The following is a 25,425-nucleotide window of genomic DNA, read 5'->3' as shown; positions in this document are numbered from 1 at the left end:
GAGATGAGAGGACCTGAAAAGCACTCCAAAAGATGGTTAGAATGCGCCGGGGTTGGGTCCTGGCAAATCACTCCGATGCTCAAGTTAGAATTTGGCATAAGAAAGGAATCTTATGACTTGAAGAAATTAGAGTAAATATGTGCGTGTACTTCTATCCATGGGCATGAGTTACATTTTTATAGTAGTTGATCTCCAAAATATTAGCATCCATTTAGAAATATTCTAAGATATCTGTTCTAGTTTTTAAGAATGATTTTGAAATATTTGTTTAAGAAATATTTCAAGATATTTTCCTTATCCTATGGATGAACCGATTTTTAAGATTTCTAATTTTAAAAACGAACCGGTCTTATGACTTTATCCTTGATGAGGTGTCATTATCCCGCTGGATCATAAGCCTCCCCCATTAGTCTAGTTGAAGGAGGCGCGGTCCGACTGACTAGACTGTGTTGAGTTGTTATTGAGATACATTGATGAGGTAACATAAGGCAAAGTCGCGAGCTCGGGGCTCGGTGCTTCGGGTCTGTCGTAAGGCAAAGTCGCGAGTTTGAGGCTCGGTGCTCTGGACCTGTCGTAAGGCAAAGTCGCGAGCTCGGGGCTCGGTGCTCCGGGCCTGTCGTAAGGCAAAGTCATCGAGCGCAGAGCTCGAAGTTTCGACTTGTCGTAAGGCTAAGTCATCGAGCGCGAAGCTTAGAGCTGCGGCCTGTCGTAAGGCAAAGACATCGAGCACGGAGCTCGGAGTTTTGGCCTGTCATAAGGTAAAGTCATCGAGCGCGGAGCTCGGAGTTCCGACCTGTCATAAGGCAAAGTCATCAAGCGCGGAGCTTGGAGTTTCGGCCTGTCGTAAGGCAAAGTCATCGAGCTCGGAGCTCAGATTTCCGGCCTGTCGTAAGGCAAATTCATCGAGCACGGAGCTCAGAGGTCCAGCTTGTCGTAAGGCAAAGTCATCGAGCATGGAGCTCGAGAGGTCCAGCCTATCGTAAGGCAAAGCCATCGAGCACGAAGTTCGGAGGTCTAGTCTGTTGTAAGGCAAAGTCATCGAGCACGGAGCTCGGAGGTTCAACCTGTCGTAAGGTAAAGTCATAGAGCATGGAGCTCGAAGGTCCAGCCTGTCGTAAGACAAAGTCATCAAGTACGGAGCTGAGAGGTGCAGCTTGTCGTAAGATGAAGTCATCGAGCGCGGAGTTCGAAGGTCCAACCTGTCATAAGGCAAAGTCATTGAGCGTGGAGCTTGGGTCTAGCCTGTCGTAAGGCAAAGTCATCGAGCGCAGAGCTCGGCGTTCCGGCCTGTCGTAAGATAAAGTCATCGAGCATGGAGTTGGGAATCCAGCCTGTCATAAGGCTAAGTCATCAAGCATTGAGCTCGAAGGTCCAGTCTGTCGTAAGGCAAAGTCATCGAACGCGAAGCTCGGAGGTCCAACCTGTCGTAAGGCAAAATCATCGAGCTTAGGGTTCGGAGTTCCATACCTAAGAGTTTTAAAATGTTTCAATATTAAATTTATGAAGTAATACTATAAAGATTAATGACCCGCTGAATGAATTAAAATAAATAGAGTTAAAGAAGATATCCTGATAATTCGTAGAGATATAATAATGTCCAGCTCAATAACAAGGGTGAATGATGAATAAGCCTGATAGAGAAAGCAAATGAAAATCGAGGTCTTGCTAGGAGTTATAAAATCCCAACACTATTTAGAGAGGCTAAAGTATTATAACGTCATGAAAATCAACATCATGTAGTCATAACTATTCTGATACTGGGTCTTTGTCCACAAAAGATGCTGTAAGAAAGCCTGAATCTCAACCGATAAAGAAAAAATCTTCCCTGTTGTTGAAGAAATGTTATTTGAACCATCTTTGAGAGAAAGAAATTTTACGCTAAGAGAAAATAGCAACTGAAGAGTAATTGGAAGTTTCTAGTTATCTCCAAACTATAGTAGTTGTAATTGGTTTTCGCGCCCTGTCCGCGATTATGTAGTAGTTTAGAGAGATTGAGCCCTGATAAAAGTAATTGTTGATGGATGTTCGCTGGTCCAAGACCAAGAGAGTTTTTGGAAGTACTAGAGAGTTTTAGAAACATTTTAAGAAAACAAATATTAAATGAAATAATACTGTGAGTATTAGTAATCAGATAAATGAATTATAAGATAAAGAGTGTTGAAGAAAATATCTTGATGATCCGGAGAAAGGCTTATGCTCAATGTTGAGGCTCTACTTTAATAATGATAGGAATGACATTTATTAAAGAGTATATGTCTTGAGCCGACACCGTCGCTAATGATTTAAAAAATATGTTAATTATCCTAGTTGTCTTCATTGTCTTCAAATATTTGTTCGGACTTGGGAAGCTAGAATATTGCTACGAATTTAGAATTACCAGTATTATAGGATGGAACATCTTAAAAGCCTTGATCATTTCTGCAACAATCCATTATAATTGAATTTTGAACAATTCTTCTTTTAATCTAAGGGTTATGATCATCTTTGTTAGACTGTCAATTCCATAAACAATTAGTCCGATAATAAGAGCAGAAATAGCGTTAGTTGGTCATTCAACATGTCCTGGATATATTTTATTTGCATAGGTTGAAAATTGAGAACTGATTATGATGCAAAATTTGTAAAATAGATTAAGGCATCAATAAAAAGAATATGTAGAGATTCCTCTTCGTGACCGACGAGAGGACTCAGCTTCTGTTATTAATTCAAGATATGTTTACATCAAATAATGTTCACCATATGAACAAAATTATAAAAGAATATTATGACAATAAGAGTAAGGAGACTTGTCTCATCGGAAAAAGGTTCTTTGAGACTACCGATGGAGGCTCCAAAAAATAAGTTTTGCAAGAGCACAAACTAATCAACATTCTAGAATCCCACAAAAAGGTCACGCCCTGTTCATTTACTCTAGCAAATACAACTGATTGCGATTTCCTTTCTCCTTTGTATAAGAAATTCCTGTTCTTCTTGAGAAGATAAGATCCATAGCTTGTGCTTTAGAAGTTGTAAAAGCAGCATCTGAATTTACCCTTCATATAAAATGAATTGCTTATTTGGAGATGCTGAGATCGGATTCCCATATCATAAGTTTGATAGAAATATATAAGAAATTAAATCGATGAAATCTAAGGGATATAAATAGAAATCCCAGCTAGCCTTGCATAAAGAAACAGACTGAAGGCACCAGAAGTCCATAAGAGCCAAAATAGAAATATAACAAAATCGATGAAATATGAGAAATATAAATAAAAATCCCAGCTAGCCTTGCATAAAGAAACAGACTGAAGGCACCAGAAGTCCAGAAGAGCCAAAATAGAACATATAACAAGAGCTTTTTCCCATGTCATATTAGGGACCTTTTAACAAAACCGAGTGATTCAATAAATTCTGAGACTGCATATAATTGAATGTCTTACTTTTGTCATCTCCCTTCTTAGTTGTAGCGCTACGAATTCCAAACATTGTCCAATAAAGAAGCTTCATGATTAAAATCTAAATTTAGATATCAACTTGCCACTTTAGATGCCCATGATGCTAAGGATAATAAAAGTGCTTGGTAAAATAAAAACTACCGATGTAGGTTATAACTGCATTTATCAAGAAATCTAATTGAAAATAATATCGGGAGTTTTATTCTCCGTAGACCTAGCAATGCTTCTGATGGAACTCGCAAGATCACAAATATGTTCATCCTCTAGGTATGCATAAATATCTTTGATAATATAAACTAGACTGGTCCCTCACTCAGGGGTTAGTAAAAATTGAAGAAACATATATGTAGTTTGTATGCTTATGTCGAGCTTTTACCATATGATAGATGCTAACCTTGTCAGCATTTAAGATATCAAGAACATACATAAGTGCTTTGTAAATAAATGAGTGACCAGAATAATACCTCTTTTTTTTAATAATATATCAATAGTAAGTAAGGTCTGCTTTCAATGAAAAGAATAATCCATCTACTACCAACTTGCTGGTGAATTCAGAGCCATGTTGGGAGATAATGCGATAAGCAACTAACCATACTGCATGTATAAGGACAAGTTTTGCCAATAAACAACATCACAAGGGGCAAATGAATGAAAATTTTAATATGCAGCTCTCTAAATATATGCATCCAATAGCTTAGTTAGAAGATAATCATGCTAGATATGTTTATACCGACTTGAGCATAGACAGGAAAAATATTTCATCCACTAAATATATCAACTATCTAGTGATGACGTTGCAAAACATAAATTAGATTATGAAAAATAAATGACTTATCTTGCCGGTGAGAATTCCATGAGATTATAAGTTGATCATCATTATGTGAATCAGGTCATATTGAGTTCATCCAAAATTCTAGAGTAACGATAATGAAGTATAATATTTATAACTAGATGATCGATCAGAATAATGTCTCCTCAATTTGTTTGTGAATTCAGAGACCACAAAAACTTCTGATTTAGATTCACGTAAGCCAAGAACTTCCTACAATCTGATGACTTGCTTTGGTAATTGATTGCTCTTGTCATAAAATGTGTCATCTCTAAGAAATCTTCATGAACTATAGAATTGCTCCTGTGTCTGTTGCTATCTTTATTATTTTCTTATGCATGCAAGAAAGTCAAAGTTGTGAAATATAAAATTGAAGTAACTGAAATAAAAAGGAAAAATAGTAGTCAAGGACGGTGAAAATCTTGCCACGCGATTGGGTCCTTCCCAATTGAAGCAGAAGCTGCCGATCTCCCGTACATAGCTAATGGGTGAAGGCTCTTTTGGTGTTTCAAGCAGAAGGAACTGACGGAGGAGATGTTGATCCAGGTATGATGGCCCCGCATAACCACGTCTGAAAATATCTACTTCTTCTTCTTGTCCGCATGACATTGCGCAAGCGACCGACGATGTTGATGATCACCGATAGTTCGGGAGGGGGCAAAAGAGGCTCCTCGTGTAGAAACTCTTGTGAGGTCGTAATGGATTAGGAGAGGTGGTAGGCATTTAGTGTGGCGGCGAGCAGTGCAGACGTGACACCCATGTGTCGCGCGCGCAAGAGGGAATGATGTGGGTGGCGGCAACCGCCAGAGATGTGTTTACCCATGAAGGCTACTCGGCGGCCAGAACTCGTCAGTGATGGCAGTCTAAGGAAGACAAGGAGCCATAGGGTTTTGATTGGGATCGTATACTTTAAAAGTTGCACAAGCATTAGCAGGGGGAGGAGCACTAGAAAGAACCTCTCTTAGATGTCCATAATCGGATAAAGATGTTAATTATCCAAGTTATTCAAAAGGTAATATTAACAAGTCTAATAGAAATAAAATAAACTTTCAAATACTTAGCTTTTGACGGAGGAGGCTTTTTACTGTTGCTAGGAGGATAGAGGGGAAAAATTCAGAAAGGGGATATTCGTCGTAACTTTTCTTTCCAACGGAGCCGTGATTGTCATTAGTTCTTCCGGTGTTAACCATCACAGCGTCTTGGCTCAGTTTTCCCACAGACAGCGCCAATTTGTTCCGGCCAATACATCGTGGATGGTTCAAACGCCGATTCAGAACTACTACTGTGCACGCTCCTCGAAGAGAATCGCCTGAAGAGATGAGAGGACCTGAAAAGCATTCTAAAAGAGGGTTAGAATGGTGCCGGAGTTGGGTCCCGACAAGCCACTCCGACGCTCAAGTTAGAATTTGACGTAAGGAAGGAATCTTATGACTTAAAGAAATTAGGGTAAATATGTGCATGTACCTCTACCCATTGGCATGAGTTACCTTTTTATAGTATTTGATCCCCGAAATATTAACATCCATTTAGAAATATTCTAAGATATCTATTTCAATTTTTTAGAAAGATTCTAAAATATTTGTTTAAGAAATATTTCGAGATATTTTTCTTATCCTGTGGATGAATCAGTTTTTAAGATTTCTTAATTTTAAAAATGAACCGGTCTTATGACTTTATCCTTGATGAGGTGTCGTTATCCTGCTGGATCAAATAAAAAAATAAAAGATTTACAAATAGAAAAAAATTTAAAGCAATACTAATTGTGAGAAAAATTAAAATGATATACAACTAGGCCTATGAAGAATCATCATCATCACCGGAACTAGGAGGAAGCTGACTTAGAGCGGAGCCTAATTGAAGATGTCGCATAATAAAATTCTGTTGTCGGCGCATTTCTCTCATTTTTTCATCCCTTTGCAAAATTATGCCATTCAAATTAGAAACTTCTTTAGTTAGACTTTCTATCTATGCCTTTACTGCTGGTGGGGTGGAAGAAGATGTGCCAGCAACTCGATGAGTTCTGCTCAGAGAACTCATTCTCAATATCCTCCACCCTTGGATCCTCCACTCGCCTCCAACTAGATATTCAGGTCATTCCCCATTGAGAGCTCAGATCCATCATTATTATCACTAGCACTTGAACTTCTCTGTGCTAGCTCTAGCTCATCATATTTTTCCTGTATTGAAATACAAATACATATAATAAGTTAGAGAAGGTACAAAACTATTAGAATCTAGTTAAGTTAAATGTTAAAATCCAAACCTTCATAGCTCTAGCTCTATCCCCGCTCCAAGTCTTATCTTTCTTTTGAAATGTACGAGTAAAAGTCTCAATAAAAAGTGGCTCTTTCCCCATCTTCTTAGTATAAAAATATATTGTTAGAAATAATGTAATAATTTAAATTTAATTAGTAACGTAGTGTTTATAAAATAATTTATCAATCTGCATGAATGCTCATTAATATTTATGGAGCCTCCCACATATGTAGTAGATGAGTTACTAGAATTAAATGTTTGATTTGCCTTGTTCCGGTGACTCCTTTATTTACTTTCCTCGGTTCCCCAAAAATTAAGGATCCTCGTCCAATTTTCATCGGTGATACACGGTCATTTTTCCCCTTGTCTTGGCATGATTTAGAACATGCCGAATGTGATCCCTGCATTTTTTTTAAAGATCCGCTTGATTTTCATTTTTTCAGATAAATCCCAATTAAATACTAGCTAAAATTGGAAAAATAATAAATGATTATATATATTCAATATAATTTGATATATCAACTGAAGGAAACATATACATTAAATTCATTCCATCATAATTCTTTTGTAGGTGATGGAGTGCTGGTATAAGTCATAGAAGCCCCTCCCCAATGGTTATTCATGATTTTATTAATTTCACGAATAACACGTACCAAATTTTGCAATCTATACAAAAATTTCAAACAAACATTATTAAATAAACTAAATAATATAAAATTTGAATATCCAGAAAAATAATAAAATAACTATGATTTTTAGATAAAATCATGAATACTAAATTACATTAAGGATCTCCTAGCATGGTGAGGATCTCAGTGGCACGAGGGTGAGTGTAGGGTGGGTTGAGTCCATGAGGGGTGAAGTTGATGCGAGCTATGGAGATGCCGAGGGTGTTGAGTTCAGGAATTGTAATCACATTGATTGCACGGACGTTGGAGCCTAGCTTGTTCATGGTGTCGCCGAGCTTGTGGAGGCCATATATAGGTGAAGAAGTCTTTGGCTTTCACATCATCCATGATCTTGTAAACGAATCCATTTACAAGCGCTGTTAATAAGGAGCCTGATGCCGGTGCTATAGAATGGCATGGTTATTTTTCGGATGGAGACCAAGAGTCAAACCTGTGCATATTCCCAAGACACATAGCAACATAAAGCATGAGCATGCTGTGCATATTCCCAAGATGCATAGTGACATAAAGCATGAGCATATTGTGCATATTCCCAAGACACAAGGCAACATAAAGAGCATTTATGAAGTTGTCAAATCTGATGTCCTTGAGTCTTCCTTTTTTCTGCACATAATGTCAGACCTGATGATCTCCTCATACATAAAGAAGGCTCTAGCAAAGAGAAAGGGGACTCTCTTTCTCTTCGGCAGCAGGAGGGGGGCCTCTTCTCCTTCTTCCTCCGCTTCTACCGAGGGGGCTGGTTTGATTTTCTAAACTCTTCTTCTTCTTCTTAAGTAATTTCATTTTCCTTTCACGAAATACTGACTTGAGCGTCGGAGTGGCTTGCCGGGACTTCCCAGCACCATTCTCACCTCCTGTTGAAGTGCATTTCAGGTCCTCATCATCCTCTCCCTCAAGCTCTGCTAGGAAGTCGCATACGTTAGACGGTTCGTTGACTGGTGGCTTGACCATCCGCGACATTTAGCCGGAACATTTTGGCGTCGTCTGTGGAAAAACTGTGCTAAGACGTCGTGATGGTAAACACTAGAAGAACTATTGACAACCGCGATTCCGTCGGAGAAGAGGACTAACAAAACTGGTCCAAGCACTACGATGCCCCCATTCCATCTTGTCTTTGGCGAATCATCGATGAATCTTACTACTTGGCTGACTCCCAATAGCATGAACTCAAAAAACTTTGGAACGCCATCTACTTGAGCCATCACTGCACTCAGTCCTAATTTTACTATTTTACATCTCTCTCCTATTTATTTTGTCGCTCATTTGGTGAACATTCTTTTACAAGGAAACAAGAGTCTTTGGCGAACCGTCAACGAATCATACTACTTGGTTCACCGCCAATGGAAGATAGAGGAGAAATAGATGGTTTGCTCAATGTTGAACAATACTGGAAGCGGCGCAAGTATCTCCAGAAAAACCACTGGCTTCAACATTGGTTAATAAGGGAAGTTCAGATTCTCTCTCAGGCATGGAACTTCGAGCCCCGAGCTCGAAGATTTGCCTTATGACAGGCTGGACCTCCGAGCTCCGTGCTCGATGACACTGACTTACGACAGGTCGGACCTCCGAGCTCCGCGTCCCGAGCTCATTGCCTTACGACAGGCAGGACCTCCGAGCTCCGTGCTCGCCGACTTAGCCTTATGACAGGCAAAACCCCCGATCTTCATGCTCGATGACTTAGCCTTGCAACAAGCAGGACTTCCGAGCTCCGTGCTCGCCGACTTAGCCTTACGACAGGCTGGAACTCCGAGCTCTGCGCTCGATGACATTGTCTTACGACAGGCAGGACCTCCGAGCTCCGTGCTCGCCAACTTAGCCTTACGACAGGCAAGTCCTCCGAGCTCCCGCTCGATGACATTGCCTTACGACAGACCGGACCTCTGATCTCCGTGCTCGATAACATTGCCTTACGACAGGCACAGATTTATTATTGCTCAGACCTCCTTGGTCCTCTCATCCTGGCCGCTGATTGCTCGGCCACTCTGCCACTCAATAGCTCTGTTAGCTCAGCAGTTCTGTTAGCTCAGTCAGCTCAGCAGCTCTTCAGTCAGCTCAGCAGCTTTGTCAGTTCAGCAACTCAGTCAGCTCAGCAGCTCTGTTACCTTAGCAGCTTAGTTAGTTCAACAGTCTGGTTTCTCGGTCGCTCAGCCTCACTCGGCCTCAGCCTTACTCAGCATCACTCGGCCTCAGCATTACTCGGCTTGGGCCTCACTCGGCCTCGACCTCACTCGGCCTCAGCATTACTCGGCCTTGGCCCCACTCGGCCTCACTCGGCTTCAGCCTCACTCGACCTCAGCTTCACTCGGCCTCAGCTTCACTCGGCCTCGCCCTCACTCGGCCTCAGCATTACTCGGCTTCGGCCTCACTCAGCCTCAGCCTCATTCGGCCTCAGCCTCACTCGGCCTCGGCCTCACTCGGCCTTGGCCTCACTCGGCCTCAGCCTCACTCGACCTCAGCATTACTCAGCCTCAGCCTCACTCGGCCTCGGCCTCATTCACTCAGCACTCGGCCTCATCATTAGCCTCACTCGGCCTTGGCCTCAACATTACTCAGCCTCACTCGGCTTCAGCCTCACTCGGCCTCAGCTTCACTCGGCCTCGGCCTCACTCGGCCTCAGCCTCACTCGGCCTCGGCCTCACTCGGCCTCAGCCTCACTCGGCCTCAGCCCACTTCACTCGGCCTCAGCCTCACCTCACTCGGCCTCAGCTCTCACTCGGCCTCGGCCTCAGCCTCAGCCTCGGCCTCACTCGGCCTCAGCCTCACTTGGCCTTGGCCTCAGCATTACTCAGCCTTGGCCTCACTCGCCCTCAGCCTCATTCGGCCTCAGCCTCACTCAGCCTCAGCATTACTCGGCCTCAGCCTCACTCGGCCTCAGCATTACTCGGCCTCGGCCTCACCTCAGCCTCACTCGGCCTCACTTGGCCTCAGCATTACTCGGCCTTGTCCTCACTCGGCCTCAGCCTCACTCGGTCTCAGCCTCACTTGGCCTCATCCTCACTCGACCTCGGCCTCACTCGGCCTCAACATTACTCGGCCTCAGCGTCACTCAGCCTCGGCCTCACTCGGCTTCAGCCTCACTCGACCTCAGCTTCACTCGGCCTCAGCTTGGCCCGATCGGCCTCTCTCAGCCATTCATCTAGGCTCTCAGCCACTCATCCAGGCGCTCAGCATTACTCATCCTCATCATCTCGGCTCAGCCACTCACCCTCAGGCATCTCAACCACTCATCTGAGGCCTCTCAGCCACTCATCCAAGGCCACTCAGCCACTCATCCAGCCACTCAACCACTCATCCACTAGAGGCCTCTCAGCCACTCATCCAGGCTCTCAGCCACTCATCCAGGCTCTCAGCCACTCATCCAGGTCTCTCAACCACTCATCCAACACCTCAGCCTCTCAGCCATTTCCGCAATTCAGGATCTCAGTACAAATATGACAAGTGAGACGGTTGGATCATTAAACATAGTCCAGTCAGTCGGACTACGCCTCCTTCGACTAGACTTGGAGGGGAGGCTTATGATGCCGGTGCTATAGAATGACATGGTTATTTTCCGGATGGAGACCAAGAGTCAAACTTGTGCATATTCCCAAGACGCATAGCAACATAAAGCATGAGCATGCTGTGCATATTCCCAAGACGCATAGCAACATAAAGCATGAGCATGCTTGTGCATATTCCCAAGACACAAGGCAACATAAAGAGCATTTATGAAGTTGTCAAATCTGATGTCCTTGAGTCTCCTTTTTTCTGCACATAATGTCAGACCTGAGGGTCTCCTCATACATAAAGAAGGCTCTAGCAAAGAGAAAGGGGACTCTCTTCCTCTTCGGCAGCAGGGGGGGGGCCTCTTCTCCTTCTTCCTCCGCTTCTACTAAGGGGGCTGGTTTGATTTTCTAAACTCTTCTTCTTCTTCTTCAGTAATTTCATTTTCCTTTCACGGAATACTGACTTGAGCGTCGGAGTGGCCTGCCGGGACTTCCCGGCACCATTCTCACCTCCTGTTGAAGTGCATTTCAGGTCCTCATCATCCTCTCCCTCAAGCTCTGCTAGGAAGTCGCATACGTCGGACGGTTCGTTGACTGGTGGCTTGACCATCCGCGACATTTAGCCGGAACAGAACCAATGAACCAAATTCAAACGAGCCACTTGAAAGATTTTTTGCTAAATTAAATTAAGCAGGGCAGAAAAAATATTAATCTTTAGTGGCGACACAAAAGTCTTGGAGTTGATTAGGATCAGAGGCCCATACTACACGAGGGGAAGCCAAAGCAAGGAGAGTAACAGTGTAGAGGATTTTGACTATCATCTTGTATATAGAGAATAGGTTAATGGAAAGGAGAAGATTTGAAATAATCTTGCGTTGACTTGTTATAAATAGTGTGTAGTTCAAAGATGAACATTACTGGACACGTGAATTAATAAAGTATGAGACAATCAATTAATTAATGGATTGCATTGCCCATTCTAATTTGCTTCTATGTTGGCCAAGTAAACTAATTAATATAAAGGACGTGGAGGACTAAGTCAATTAGCTGTGTCTTGTATTTGGTAGAGCGCGTCATGGTCAAAGCCTCAGGCGAAAACTTTTAATTAGTAATAAGAAAAAAGCAAGAAGTTACTCTGATGATTGAGGGGCAGGTGAAGACAGAGAATGCCATGCCATTTTACCACTTCAACTCTATTCTCACGCACGGTACCAAATGGAATCAGAGTAGAGCAGAGCAGGGAAGAATGCTTCAACTTTCAAGCCTACTTCTTATCTATATAAACCTATGAATGCATTGCATTGCATTCACCACCAGAATTGGCTACGTGGAAAGGACGTGGAGGACTAAGTCAAAAACTTTTAATTAGTAATAAGATAAAAGCAAGAAGTTAATCTGATGATTGAGGGGCAGGTGAAGACTGAGAATGTTTACCACTTCATCTCTATTCTCACGGTACCAAATGTAATCAGAGCAGAGCAGGGAAGAATGCTTCAACTTTCAAGCCTACTTCTTCTCTATATAAACCTATGAATGCATTGCATTGCATTCACCACCAGAATTGCTAGCTCAGCTCAGTGATACAATTAATCAAAGACATGGCTGTTAAACTGCTCCTCGTCGCACTCCTCGCCTTGGCTTCCGCTCACGCTGTATTGGCTTCAGATCCTAGTCCCCTTCAGGACTTCTGCGTCGCCGATGACAACCCCAAAGGTGCATACCATAGCTTTACTCCTCCTCCTCCCCCGCCAACAAGCAAGCGCACGCATGCATATGTTTACCAATCGGACCTTAATTACCTTTTTGCAGTGTTCGTCAACGGCGCCGTATGCAAGAACATGAACGACGTCACAGCCGACGACTTCTACACTTCTGGCCTCGACCAGCCCGGCAACACCAACAACAATAATGTCGGCTCCAACGTCACCGCCGTCAACGTGAATAGGATCCCCGGGCTGAACACCCTCGGCATCTCCTTGGTTCGCATTGACTACGCGCCTAATGGGCTCAACCCTCCTCACACCCACCCTCGCGCAACCGAGATCCTCGTCGTGTTAGAAGGAGAGCTCTACGTGGGCTTTGTGACGTCCAACATCGGCCAAACCAACCGCCTCTTCACTAAGAATTTGAAGAAGGGCGACGTCTTTGTGTTCCCCGAAGGCCTCATCCACTTCCAACTCAACACGGGCAAACACAATGCGGTTGCGCTCGCCGGTCTCAGCAGTCAAAACCCGGGCGTCATTACCATCGCCAAGGCTGTGTTCGGATCGACGCCGCCCATTTCCGATGATGTGCTCGCCAAAGCTTTTCAGGTGGACAAACGCCTCGTTGACTGGCTCCAAGCTCAACAATGGACGGACAACAACAACTAGCAACTTCCACTTTCTCAACAAACCCTCTCTCACTCGCTTAATTGCTAATAAATCATCTGCATGCATTCATCGTTGTTACTGTACGTTGGAAATTAATTGTGTTGCTTTATTATTTGAGAATAGGAAATGAATAAAAGAAGGGGAAAACAATCATTATTTATCTATGAATGCTAAGAGTTTCTCATCAATGTCAATCCAACTCGCTCCGATCTAGTATGTTAGGTATGTTAGCTCTTTTGTATAGGAACACAAGGATTTGGATCAATGAATGTTGAATAGTGAGATGTTTCAGACACATAACTAGAGACAGATCGAAGTTCACTAAACTAAAATTCAAGAACTTAGGATCTATTGCCTTTGGAAACAACGAAAAACTTAAGGTAATCGATCAGGTAATATTGAACTATACTCAAACTTTATAATTCGTAAAGCTCTTTTAATTGACCAATTTGAATTCAATTTACTAAGTATTAGTCAACTGTGTGACTCTGGATATGTGGTTAGGTTCACAAAAACCAAATGCATAATTAAAAATATAGAAAACCCTGAAATCAAACTTAAGGGAATTAGAAAGAACAATATATATAAGATTGACCTACCAATCTCCTTAATCAAGTGTTTATTAACACCAACAAAAGGAAATTAAGTTGTGACACAGAAGACTGGGTCACACTCATATTAGACTTATCTCAAAGATAAGTCAAAATGGCTTAGTAAGAGGACTACCCAAGTTAATCCCATTAGAAAATAAAATTTGTAATGCTTGCCAACAAGGTAAACAAACTAAGTCAACTCATAAAGCAATCAATCAAAATCAAACTAACTCAATACTTGAACAATTACACTTAGACCTCTTTGACTCTTATAGAACTAAGTCACTAAGCAAAAATCTATACTGCTTAGTAATAATAGTTCACATGGGTAAAATTCTTAAAATCTAAAGATGAAACCTTTGAAAAATTCACTAATTTATACAAATTATTAGAAAATAAAAAGACCTAAAAGTTAAAAGAATACGTAGTGACCATGGTGGAGAATTTGAAAATACTAAATTTAATAAATTTTGTCAAGATAATGGATACCACCATGAGTTCTCATGTCCTAGAACCCCACAACAAAATGGAATAGTCGAAAGAAAAAAATAGAACTTTACAAGAAGCAGCTAGGATAATGTTAAACGAACATAACTTAACTAATAAATTCTGGACTAAGGCAATAACACAACCTGCTACATACAAAATTGAATATTAATTAATAAACATCACAACAAAACATCTTATGAAATATATTATAACAAAATACCTAATTTAAATTATTTAAAAGTATTCGGATGTAAGATGCATATATTAAATACAAAAGAATACTTAGGAAAATTTACCTCTAAAACTATGCAAGGAATCTTTCTAGGATACTCAACCACAAGTAGAGCCTACAGAGTATATAATAAAGATACATTAAAAGTTAAAGAAACCACCAACATAGTTTTGATGAAGAGAACTCTCAAATAAATAACAATCAACTCAATAAACTTAATAACAATCAACTCAATGAACTTAATAACAATCAACTTAATGAACTAAATAATAATCAGCAAAATCAAGAAGAAGAAGAAGAAGAATTACAACCAAATGCAAGGGAAATAGAACCTGAAGATAGATCTGACCCAAATCTAACCGAACCAGACACTACTCAAGCTCCAAGACTGAGAGCCAGCCACCCACCTGATCAAATTTTTGATGATCCAACCTTAGGAGTTTGAACTAGGTCAGCCTATAGAAACCTAAGTCAAATAGCTCTAATTTCCATTATTGAACCAAAGACTATAAAAGTAGCTCTATCATATCCTAATTGGATAATAACCATGCAAGAAGATATTGGACCAATTTAAAAGAAATCAGGTGTGGGATTTAGTTTTCAAACCAGAAAATAAATCCATAATAAAAACCAAATGTGTTAAGAATTGAAAAAAAAACAGAGGAAACGGCGAAGCGCGTGACACCTGATCACGATCTCCACCTTCCTCGGTGAAAAATCATGAGGGACGCGATTTAAAGGGGGTCAATCGAAAACCCTAGCCCAAATCCCTCTCCCACCATAACGCCGCCTCTTCCCATGCAATCGTTGTTGATTGCTCGTGATGCCATTGCTGACCACCCGCGACGCCGCCCTTCTGCTCTGCACCCGCGATCACCGTTGCCGACCGACCACGATCGCAGCTGCCGACCAATCGCGATCGCATCTGTCGACCGCCCGCGACACTGCTGCTAACCTCCCGCGACATTGCTGTCGACCGCCGCGACACCGCCTGCCCCCTGACTGATAGGAACCTGAAATTTCGTTCTGTTGAATTCTTGCCGGACAAAAATTTTTTGGAAATGAAATCTTATCAAGTAGCCCTCATATTCGATCAACTAGATGCTTAATCGATGTATTAAGATCATTGGGCTCTTGTGTTTGGTATTCAGGATCCATATTTAAGAAGAGAAACAATTTACGCAGCGAAAATTAAATTGTACCTTTCTTCTTATAGGAGATATTCACCTGAAGACCTCTTGATCTTCTGTTGTATTCCTCTCCTCTTCTTGGACGTTGTGTGGGCAACGATCCTCCAAGATAGACCACCAAGCTTTCTTCTTTTCGATGGCAAGAAAGAGAATCCTTCCTCTTCTTCTTCTTCTTCTCTCTCTTCTTTCTCTTCTTTCTTTTCCTTTCTTGGGCGCACCCTAACAAGATTTGGGAGTCTTGTGCGCCGGCCCTAGCAAGGGGTTAAGAGGAGGAGGAGTGGGCGAACAAAGGATGAAGGATTAGGGGGATAGGGGCGCCAGCCCTAGCACACAAGGAGGGGGAGAAGGAGGTGTACCGCTGGCCCTAAGGTGGAGGGGTTTGGATTTTTGTGTTATGTTTTTTCCTCTTGCAAACCTCCCCTTTTATAGCTAAACCATCTTAGAAATTTTAGAAAGATTCTAACAAATTTTCTTATCTAGATTTAGTTAGAAAAATCTAATAAAATCTTAAGAGTTTCTTAATAAATTTTCTTGTTTAAATTTTATCTTTATCTTAATAAAATCTCTTAATAAAATTTTACTAATTTCTTAATAAAATTTCTTAATTAAGAAATTTTATTTTTTGACAAAATTTCTTAACAAAATTTTTATGAAAAAATCATAACAAATTTTGTCTGCGAAAGAAATAGAATTCTTAATAGAATTTCGTAACGAAAATTCTTAACAGAATTTCGTAACAGAATTTTTCTCTGGAAAAAATTCTTAACAGAATTTCCTAACCGAAACTCTTCCAGAATTCTCTTAGGTGGATTCGAGGCTTTATCTAGAGACTACAGCAAGGACCTAGAGGAGGAATTGGTTATGGCCTCCTGATGGGTTTGGGCTTGCTGTGTTCTCTCTGAACACCCAACTCAAGTCCATCAATAATAACCCATACCACTAAAGGGTTATTATTGAACTACCGTACCAATCCCATATTATAATATGAGCTCCTTTTTACCATGAGTGCATTAATCTCCTTGTATTTAAGATATCGTATGTCCGTCAATTAATTGAATTACTAACAACTCAATTATATTAATTAACTTCTGATTCCGAGAGTAGTACCACTCAACCTTATTATCATGTGGAACTAAGTCCACCTGCAGGGTTTATATGATAATCCTTATGAGCTCCTCAAGGGGACATCATCAGCCTAGATTATAAGACACAATTTCCTTCTATAATCAATAACACACCATATACATAGCATGATCTCCCAATTCATCGGGCCTCTTGATTTAACGAGATAAATCTCACCCTTTGATGAATCAAAGAAATACATACTAAGTATATGTGCTTGTTATTATATCAGGATTAAGAGCATGCACATCCATGATAACTGAGGTGTAGTTCAATTATATAGTTAGTATAAATCGAACGACCTTAAACGGTCCTGCTCAATACACACAAAGTGTACTAGTGTAATTTAATAGTCAAGATAAACTAATACCAATTACACTATAACCACTCCAATGGTTTGTCCCTATCCATTTTGGTTGTGAGCTACTATTTATAATTTATAAGGAACCGATAACATGATTTTCTGTGTGTGACACCACACACCATGTTATCTACAATATAAATTAAGTGGACAACTGCATTACATAAGAACCGCAAACATTCTGACCAAGGTAATTCTCATTTCAATATTATTGCAAAATGGATGTTTATACAAAAAGCAAGACTTTATAGTATACATCCCAACACTGCTAACATGGAGAAGACCCGCGATTTCGCCTGCTAGGTTTTTCTCGATCTCCTTCTTTTTCTTCTGTCTCTGTTTTTCTCCTTCCAACAACAGTAAACCCTACAACCTCCCTCTGCTTCTTCCTTTTCCAGCATCGCAGTCCTCTCCCCTTTAACAGAAATTTGCCTCTTCAAGCAGAACCTGTGTTTTGGGTGAGCATAGCAGCAAGAACCACTACTGTGGGTTATGGTTGGAGTGTCGAGGCTCTTTTCTCATTCCTCTTCCTTGTTTTTCAATCGGAGGTATATTTCACCGATTTCTATTAGGATGGGCAAATGGCTGATAATTACTTATTTGTAGATAATTAATTGGGATTAATTACGATTTGTCGTGTAGGCCCAATTGGCGCGAGTGGTTCATATTAACGAAATACCTTCGTTGTTTTATCGAATGAAGGAATATTACGAGGTAGTGGGATCAAAAATGATTATTTGACTTACAGTTGTTCATAATGATTAGATTTTGTGTTATTATTCTGATTGGGTAATATTCTGATTTAATTGAATTATTTTAATATTATGTGTAGATACCTGTTCGAGTGAAGCACGCTAACCTGTTGACACTCGGAGCTTAGCAGACACAAAAAGTGGGTACATTCTATCCTTGGACTCATGATTTTTCCTGTGCATGAATAAGAAATTTTAAATAGATATATGTATATATATATATATATATATATATATATAATTGATAATTGTTTTCAAAATGAGATTAAAATGATCTTTAAAATACGGAAACATGGTTAAAATAATTAAATCATTAAAGGGTAAATAATTGATTTATTTTCTGTTCACACATGGGTTCATCTGGGGGATTAAGATGGGAAAAGGTGATTTTAAAATTTAAATAGATATTCTGATTCACTCACCTGTGGATACATGTCGTTAAATTATTTGTTCTTTTATATTCCATATTGTTGATATTGCATCTAGTGGATACTTATCCTTACTTGCAAATCTTACAGTGATACCTAAATGAATGAATAAATTTTAATTTAATTTGAGTTGGTCATTTAGACCAATTGAGGAAATACATATTAAGAATGTAACAATTATGATAATTGATGAAAAGATATAACGTGAAATAATAGAGATAAAAAGGAAATGATAAATATTAAAAAGTATTAACTATGAGCCTAGTTTTATACCAGAGTTTTATGTCAGAATACTGGACCGTACACCTGAGTAGTGGTGGCGTAATGTAGCCCTCGGTCCAGAGCACTTGGCCACCCATATATTGTTGTGGTAGCGCAGAGACCGCAGTCAGTATTTATCATGTCTTCCACTAGTGAGGGCTTTTAGCATGTATGTTAGATAACGTATTCGATGATATATTCTGAGGAGGCTGTTAGCCTATATGTGTGATACATATTACTATACTTTGATGATATTGGCTCCCGTTGTGCACTTTTTAATTGCTTACATATATGTTGATATTGATTATAATATTTAATCATGTTGAGATTATACTGGTGATGATTATATATAACTTGATTAAATAACAAGGATTGAGAAGTTATTATAATTGATATAATGAATGATAATTAACTTGAGATAGGAAATTCATACATAAAAATGTTACCTGATTCCAGACATCGATAAGTGAAGATAATGATACATAGATATATATTATGTATAAATGTAGAACTCTAAGAAGAACTTAAAGTGGCAATAAGAAATTGTGATCTAATCTATTTCCTTGGCTTCTTAAACAAGATTAAATTCATACACATGTTTTCTAATTACCCACTTAGCCATTGGCTAACTGTCTGCATTATTTGGCCTCCAGTTTTGTAGGCCCAGACTTGATACTACCTTGGTTCAGTTTTTCCTTAGAGTTGCTCAAAGACTTTGACGTGCTGATTTTCAGTTTGGTTTACTTTAGCTTGATGGTATGTTATGTCATGTTTATATGTACAGGTGGTTGTCCATGAGACATAATAAATGGATATATGAACTTTTTTTTGGTTATTCTGCCTAATAAAATATGGATGGTTCTTTATATTATGTCTCTTTTATTGTATTGGTTCTTTTATTATATCGTCAGCAAGTGAGGTACCTCCCGATGTGTGGGAATGACACCTCTAGGGCGTGACAAAATGGGTTTTTAGAAATAAAATGGATGAAAAAGGAGAGGTAGTAAAAAACAAAGCTAGGTTAGTAGCTAAAGGGTTTAGTCAAATCGAAGGACTAGACTATGATGAGACTTATGCACTCGTAGCTAGACTTGAATCCATAAGAATGTTGTTAGCCTATGTGGCTCATAAATGATTCAAACTCTACCAAATGGACGTAAAGTTTGCTTTCTTGAACGAGTTCATAAAAGAAGAAATTTATGTAGGCCAACTATCAGCGTTTGAAGATAAAGACCATCCTGATATGTCTTCAAACACAAGAAAGTCTTATATGGACTAAAACAAGCACCTAGGGCATGGTATGAAAAGTTATTAACATACCTAGTTTCAAAAGGCTTTCAATAAGGACAAATTGACCCTTCTCTATTTGTTAAAACTGTAGAAAAAGACTTCTTTATAGCTCAAATTTATGTAGATGATATCATATTTGGATCAAATAATACTAAGTATTTAAAAGAATTTATGGAATTAATGAAAAATTAATTTGAAATGAGTTGGGTAAGGGAACTCCATTTCTTCTTGGGGCTACAAATAAAACAAACCAAAGTTGATAATGTTGATGTAGGGAGCACCAGCAGATCGAACCTTGGTTTTGATAATGGAACTAGGTTCAAGTTAAGTGTCTATGTTGGACTGATATATTGATCTAAGTGTGTAGGGAGCACAGGTTTAACTAAGTCCTAGTGGAAGCTAGGCACTGAAGTTTTGACATAGTTGAAGCACTAGGTGAAGTCTGGGCTGGTCTGGAAGACTACGCCGCAGCAGAAGTTTGGGTTCGTCAGGAGGACCAAGCCATAGCAGAAGACTGGACTGATCAGAAAGGATCGAGTCACAGCAGAAGACTAGGCTGGTCGGGAAGGACCGAGCCACAGCACAAACTCTAGAGGCCGAGGACAGAGTCGAGCAAAAGTCCAATGAGTCAGAAGGACTCGGTTGGCATCAGGTAAATTCTTCTGAGAGGAGTGGGTGAGGACGCGTTCCCGAGGGGAACATTAGGCGTCGGTCTAACCTAGGATTTCACTGGAAACCTGAAGTTAAGACCCTAAGTTGGTTCCAGAAACTGACTCAAAAGAGCTTACTTTGTATGTTATTTGCTAACCTTTTGTGCAGGATCAGAAAAATCGACAAACGCAGACTCTGGGATAAAAATATTGATTTTTGCTATTTGAGTCGACTCAGATGATGGCTGGAGTCGACTCAAGCTGAGTCAGCAAAGTTCTGGAAGTCAGCGCCTTCGGTTTGCCGACATTTGGATTGGAGTTGACTCAGACGGACACTGGAGTCGATTCAGAGTCAAATTCTATCCAGCAGACTCCACATCGGACTGGAGTCGACTCAGCTGGCGACCTGAGTCGACTCAAGCAGCGGATAAATAGCGGAAGGAACAGTTATCAGGCCATGTCGACTGAAGTCAACCCAAATCCACAATTGAGTCGACTCAGGTGCAGTATATAAGCCATGCACGAGCAGCAACCGAGACACAACTGTTTTTACTCCATTCTTTCGACTCGCTCGTGCAAATTCTTTCGACGTCGGCACCCTACACGATCTAGCTCATCTCAAAAGACGCTGCTTCGCCAAGTTCGCCGTTGTGGGGGATATTTAGCTTAAAATTCGATAACACAGTAGTTAATTTCATACTTTTAATTGTACCAGATTTTTTGGAAGATTTTTTGTACTCGTTAAACTTGCTGCCATAAGGGGCAAGTTACTTAGTGGATTGCCCGCAGTAAACAGTAAAAGACCGTGGGCCTTGGAGTAGCAACCTTGGGTTGTGAACCAAGTAAAAATAAAGTGTCTCTTTATTTTTCTTGTTCCTTTCATTCTGTTATCGTTTGCTTCCGTGTGTACTCGAATTATAAATCAAAAATTGTGAAAAAGCGTACACACACTATTCACCCCCCCTCTAGCGTGTGTTCTCGATCCTACAGATAATTATATTTATCAAACTAAATATGCAAAAGATCTAATAATAAAGTTTGTAAAGGAGCATTCAAAAGACTTAAAAACACCAATAACAACTAACATAAACATTGATAGTGACCCAAAAGAAAAACAAATAGACTTAAAAATATTATAAATAGAGCATAATAAGCAGTCTACTATACCTAACTTCAAGCCGATCTGATATTTTATTTGCATTATGTATGTGTACTAGGTATTAATCAAATGTTAAGGAATCTCACTTAACTACAGTGAAAAGAATACTAAGGTACATAAAAGGAACATTAAATGTAGAAATGTGGTATCCTAGGAATAATAACTTTGACCTAGTAGGATACTCTGACTTAAACTATGCTGGTTGCAAACTAGATTAAAAAAAGTACAAGTGGAGGATGTCTGTTCTTGGGTCCATGTCAAGTCAGCTGGTGTAGTAAAAAGCAACAATGTGTTGCATTGTCTACAACTGAAGTAGAGTACATAGCCATAAGTAAATATGTTGCACAATTACTTTAGATGATGCACACATTAACTGATTATAATTTGAAGTATCATAACACCAGGGTGTTAATTGATAATATTAGTTCAATAAATTTGACTAAAAACCCAGTTCTCCACTTTAGAACAAAACACATAGAGGTTAAATATCACTTCATTAGAGGTCATGTCGCTAAAGGAAGAAAGTGTACTCGATTATGTTGAGTCCAAATTGAACTTAGCAGACATATTTATCAAACCTCTACCCAAATTCGAATTCAGTACAATCAGAACACAATTAGGGCTATGGTTGGTAGAATAAGACAAAATATTTTTTAAATTTTCAAAAACTCATGTTTTCAAATATATTATTACTTAGTTTTTCAAAACTGTTTTAAAAGCTTATTTTAAGTTTTTTTTTCGAAACTTAGTTTCAAAGTTTGAATTTTAAAAGGAAAGAAAGGAATATTTTAGCCTTAGACTAAGTTTCTCCTCTAGAAATCATGAACCTATAGATCTAGGTTAAGCATCTCACAAAGCACACTAGCTAACTTGATTGTGTATTGTGAAACCTAGAACAGTGTGAGATGCATAGGACTCTAGCCTAAGCTCCAGATGCTTAAGTCTGTGCATTGAACCAAAGCTTGGGCTATAAACACAAATTATGGATCAAGTTAAGTGTTCCTACTTAGCATAAGTTAACTGGGATGATACACTTAAACTTGATTAACTAGGTCAAGCTACTATCCCTTGGTAGTTAGCTGAAGCCTAAGTTGGACACGTGCCCACAGAGAATAATTTTTTTTGTCTAAGTATTTTTTATATATAACATGCGTGGACTCACACCTATATATTCTATTTATTTTTGATTATGTCAAAAGGGGAGAGATAACATGTTTCAATTTCAAATCAATTTCAAAATTTAAAAATATTTTGAAAGTTTTTACAAGTATCAAAACTCCAATATTGGTTAAAAAGTTAAAAAGGGACTTGAATGCATCATGTCAAGTTCAGAGGGAGAGTATAAAATAAAAGAATTTTAAAACTTGATTTTTTTTTCCCAAGTATAAATTCAGGAGGAGTCCTGAAAATAGGGGGAGTGAGAGAATCAGTTTACATGCTACATATTTGTCATTTTATGCATGAATTAATAGATTTTTATGCATGAATTAATAGATTCCTAGAAAGTCAAAAATATTTTTTCTTAACTTGAAACTTAGGTTGTCATAATCAAAAAGGGAGAGATTGTTAGTGCAGAGAGCATCAGGTGATCGAACCTTAATTTTGATAATGGAAAGAGGTTCAAGTTATGTGCGTGGTGATTACTAACGAGCTGATCTAAGTGTGTAAGGAGCACAGGAAAGTCCTAGTTAAGGCTAGGCACAAGCAAGTCCTAGCTGGAGGCTAAGCAATGGAAGTCCTGGCTGGAGGCCAATCAGTGGAAGTCTTGGTCTGGAGGACTAGGTAGTGGAAGTCTTGGCAGATCAAGTGCACCAAGTGGAAGTCTAGGCGGGTCTGGTAGATCAGATGTCTAGCATGAAAGTCCAGACAAGTCAGGTGGACCAGATGTCTAACAGTGGAAGTCTAGGCAGGTCAGGTGGATCAGATGTCTAGTAGAAAATTCTAGGGGTCGAGGATTGAGGTTAAGCAGAAAATCCAATAAGTCCAGAGGACTTGATTGGCAAACAGGTAAATTCTCTCGAGTGGAGTGGATAAGGGTGCGTTCCTAGTGTGAGAATAATAGGCGTCAGTCTGATCCAGGATTTCACAAGAAATCCAAAGTTAAGACTAAAAATAGTTGTAAAACTGTTTATCCTTTTCTATTACTTTTGGTTTTGTGTTAACTTGTAATGTAGGAAAGGAGGGGCGGGAACTTTAGTTCTTGGCGCCCTTATCTGGATCCAAGCGACCGGACTCCAAGTGCCTGGATAGAGTTCCAGGTGACTGGACGTCAGCGGAACGAGGACAGCGAATCAGTGAGGTGGTAGAGTCCTAGTGGTCGAGACACCTAAGCTTCTAGGCGCCCGGAATGGTTCCAGGTGCCCCAGACCTGGATAAGCGTTGTGGAAGTCAAAGTTCATCTGGAACCTCCACGTCAGCATATAGGCGCCCGAAAAGGGATACAGGTGCCTGAAAATGTCATGTCAGTAGCATTAATGGTGGATCGACGGACAGCGTAGAGGCACCCAGATAGCCCAATAAAAGAGCATCGAGCCTTAGAACATCATTCCAGAGACAACCGATGACCGTCTACACGGGAAGCAACAATTAGGAACGTCATCGTAACGCCGAAGTGTTGTACTAGAAGTCTGTATCTACTTTACTTCGGTAAAACTAATCGATTTTGTACTTAATTTCTAAAGGGCGGTATCGTTATTACTATTCCGACATTTTTGTAATTGTTAACTCCCTTTCATAAAAGGGGAGTTATTTAGTTAATTTTCCAACGTAAATGGTCAACTGATCGTGGGCCTTGGAGTAGCAGCCTGTGGCTATGAATTAAGTAAAACACCCGTGTCATTTTTGTTATGTTCTCATTTTCCACTACATTTACAACTTTGATCATAAGAATTCACAGGCGACTTTACAAAAATCAAAAATGCTACCGATAGCGCTATTCACCTCCCTCTAGCGCTCTCAACGATCTTACAATCTTGCCCCACATGAATCATGCTGCTATTTGGAGCTAGAAGTGTGGGTAAAACTGTGGTTACCTACATCCATGACTAGCCCCTACCAAAGCTCTATGATTCAGTGGGAGTATTATTTAATTAAAAACTTAATTAAATGATTTAGATATGATACTCATTTATACATTTTAATACTGTAGATAACCATGTCGCCAAATACATAGAATACTCTCTCTCTACGATCTGTCCTTGAAAAGGACAAGCTCAACGGAGTAAATTTTTTGAACTGGTACAGAAAGTTGAGGATCGTCCTCAAGCAAGAACGCAAACTGTACATCCTAGACCAACCCCTTCCTGAAGCACCCGCCACTACTGCTACTCATGCGGAGAAAGATACTTCTAAGAAGCATCAGGATGATGCACTGGATAATCATGCCTTATGCTTGCTACCATGAATTCTAAGTTTCAGAAGCAGCATGAGAACATTGATGCTCATGATATGGTTGAACACCTTAAACAACTATATCAAGGGCAAGCTAGGCACGAGCAATTTAAGGTGTCTAAGACCCTATTTGCATTCAAGATGCAAGAGGGAACTCCTATAGGAACTCACGTACTCAAAATGATTGGGTAAGTGGAGAACCTTGAAAGACTAGGATTTCCACTGGGCCAAGAATTGGTTACTGACTTTATCCTGCAATCATTGCCAGAAGGGTATAATCAATTTGTCATAAACTATAACATGAACAAAATTGACAAGCCATTGTCTGAGATGCTTAGCATGTTAAGAACTGCTGAGCCCAATTTCAGAAAGACTAAGCCTAGTACCATGTTGATGGTACAGAAAGGCAAAGAAAAATGGAAGCCCAAAGGTAAGGGTAAGAC

The 25,425-nt window shown here is 39.9% G+C and overlaps 1 protein-coding gene and 1 pseudogene across 1 annotated transcript; one reads left to right on the top strand and one right to left on the bottom strand.

Annotated features, from left to right (window-relative positions):
• The window catches only part of LOC141823794 (putative germin-like protein 2-1), a 20,687-nt pseudogene extending 9,173 nt beyond the window's left edge, over positions 1-11,514 (bottom strand).
• Positions 11,515-12,263: 749 nt separating this feature from the next.
• On the top strand, positions 12,264-13,203 carry LOC141823436 (putative germin-like protein 2-2). Its single transcript, XM_074710719.1, has 2 exons — positions 12,264-12,406; positions 12,503-13,203. The coding sequence occupies exons 1-2, from the start codon at positions 12,292-12,294 to the stop codon at positions 13,063-13,065; spliced, it is 678 nt and encodes a 225-aa protein (XP_074566820.1). The 5' UTR covers positions 12,264-12,291; the 3' UTR covers positions 13,066-13,203.
• Positions 13,204-25,425: the final 12,222 nt, after the last annotated feature.

This window comes from Curcuma longa, chromosome 3 (genome assembly GCF_044706935.1).
Source record: "Curcuma longa cultivar G26 ecotype Majalengka, Jawa Barat chromosome 3, ITB_CL_G26_1.1, whole genome shotgun sequence".
NCBI lineage: Eukaryota > Viridiplantae > Streptophyta > Magnoliopsida > Zingiberales > Zingiberaceae > Curcuma > Curcuma longa.
The sequence above is the reverse complement of the archived record's forward strand: the minus strand, read 5'-3'. Positions and strand labels throughout refer to the sequence as shown.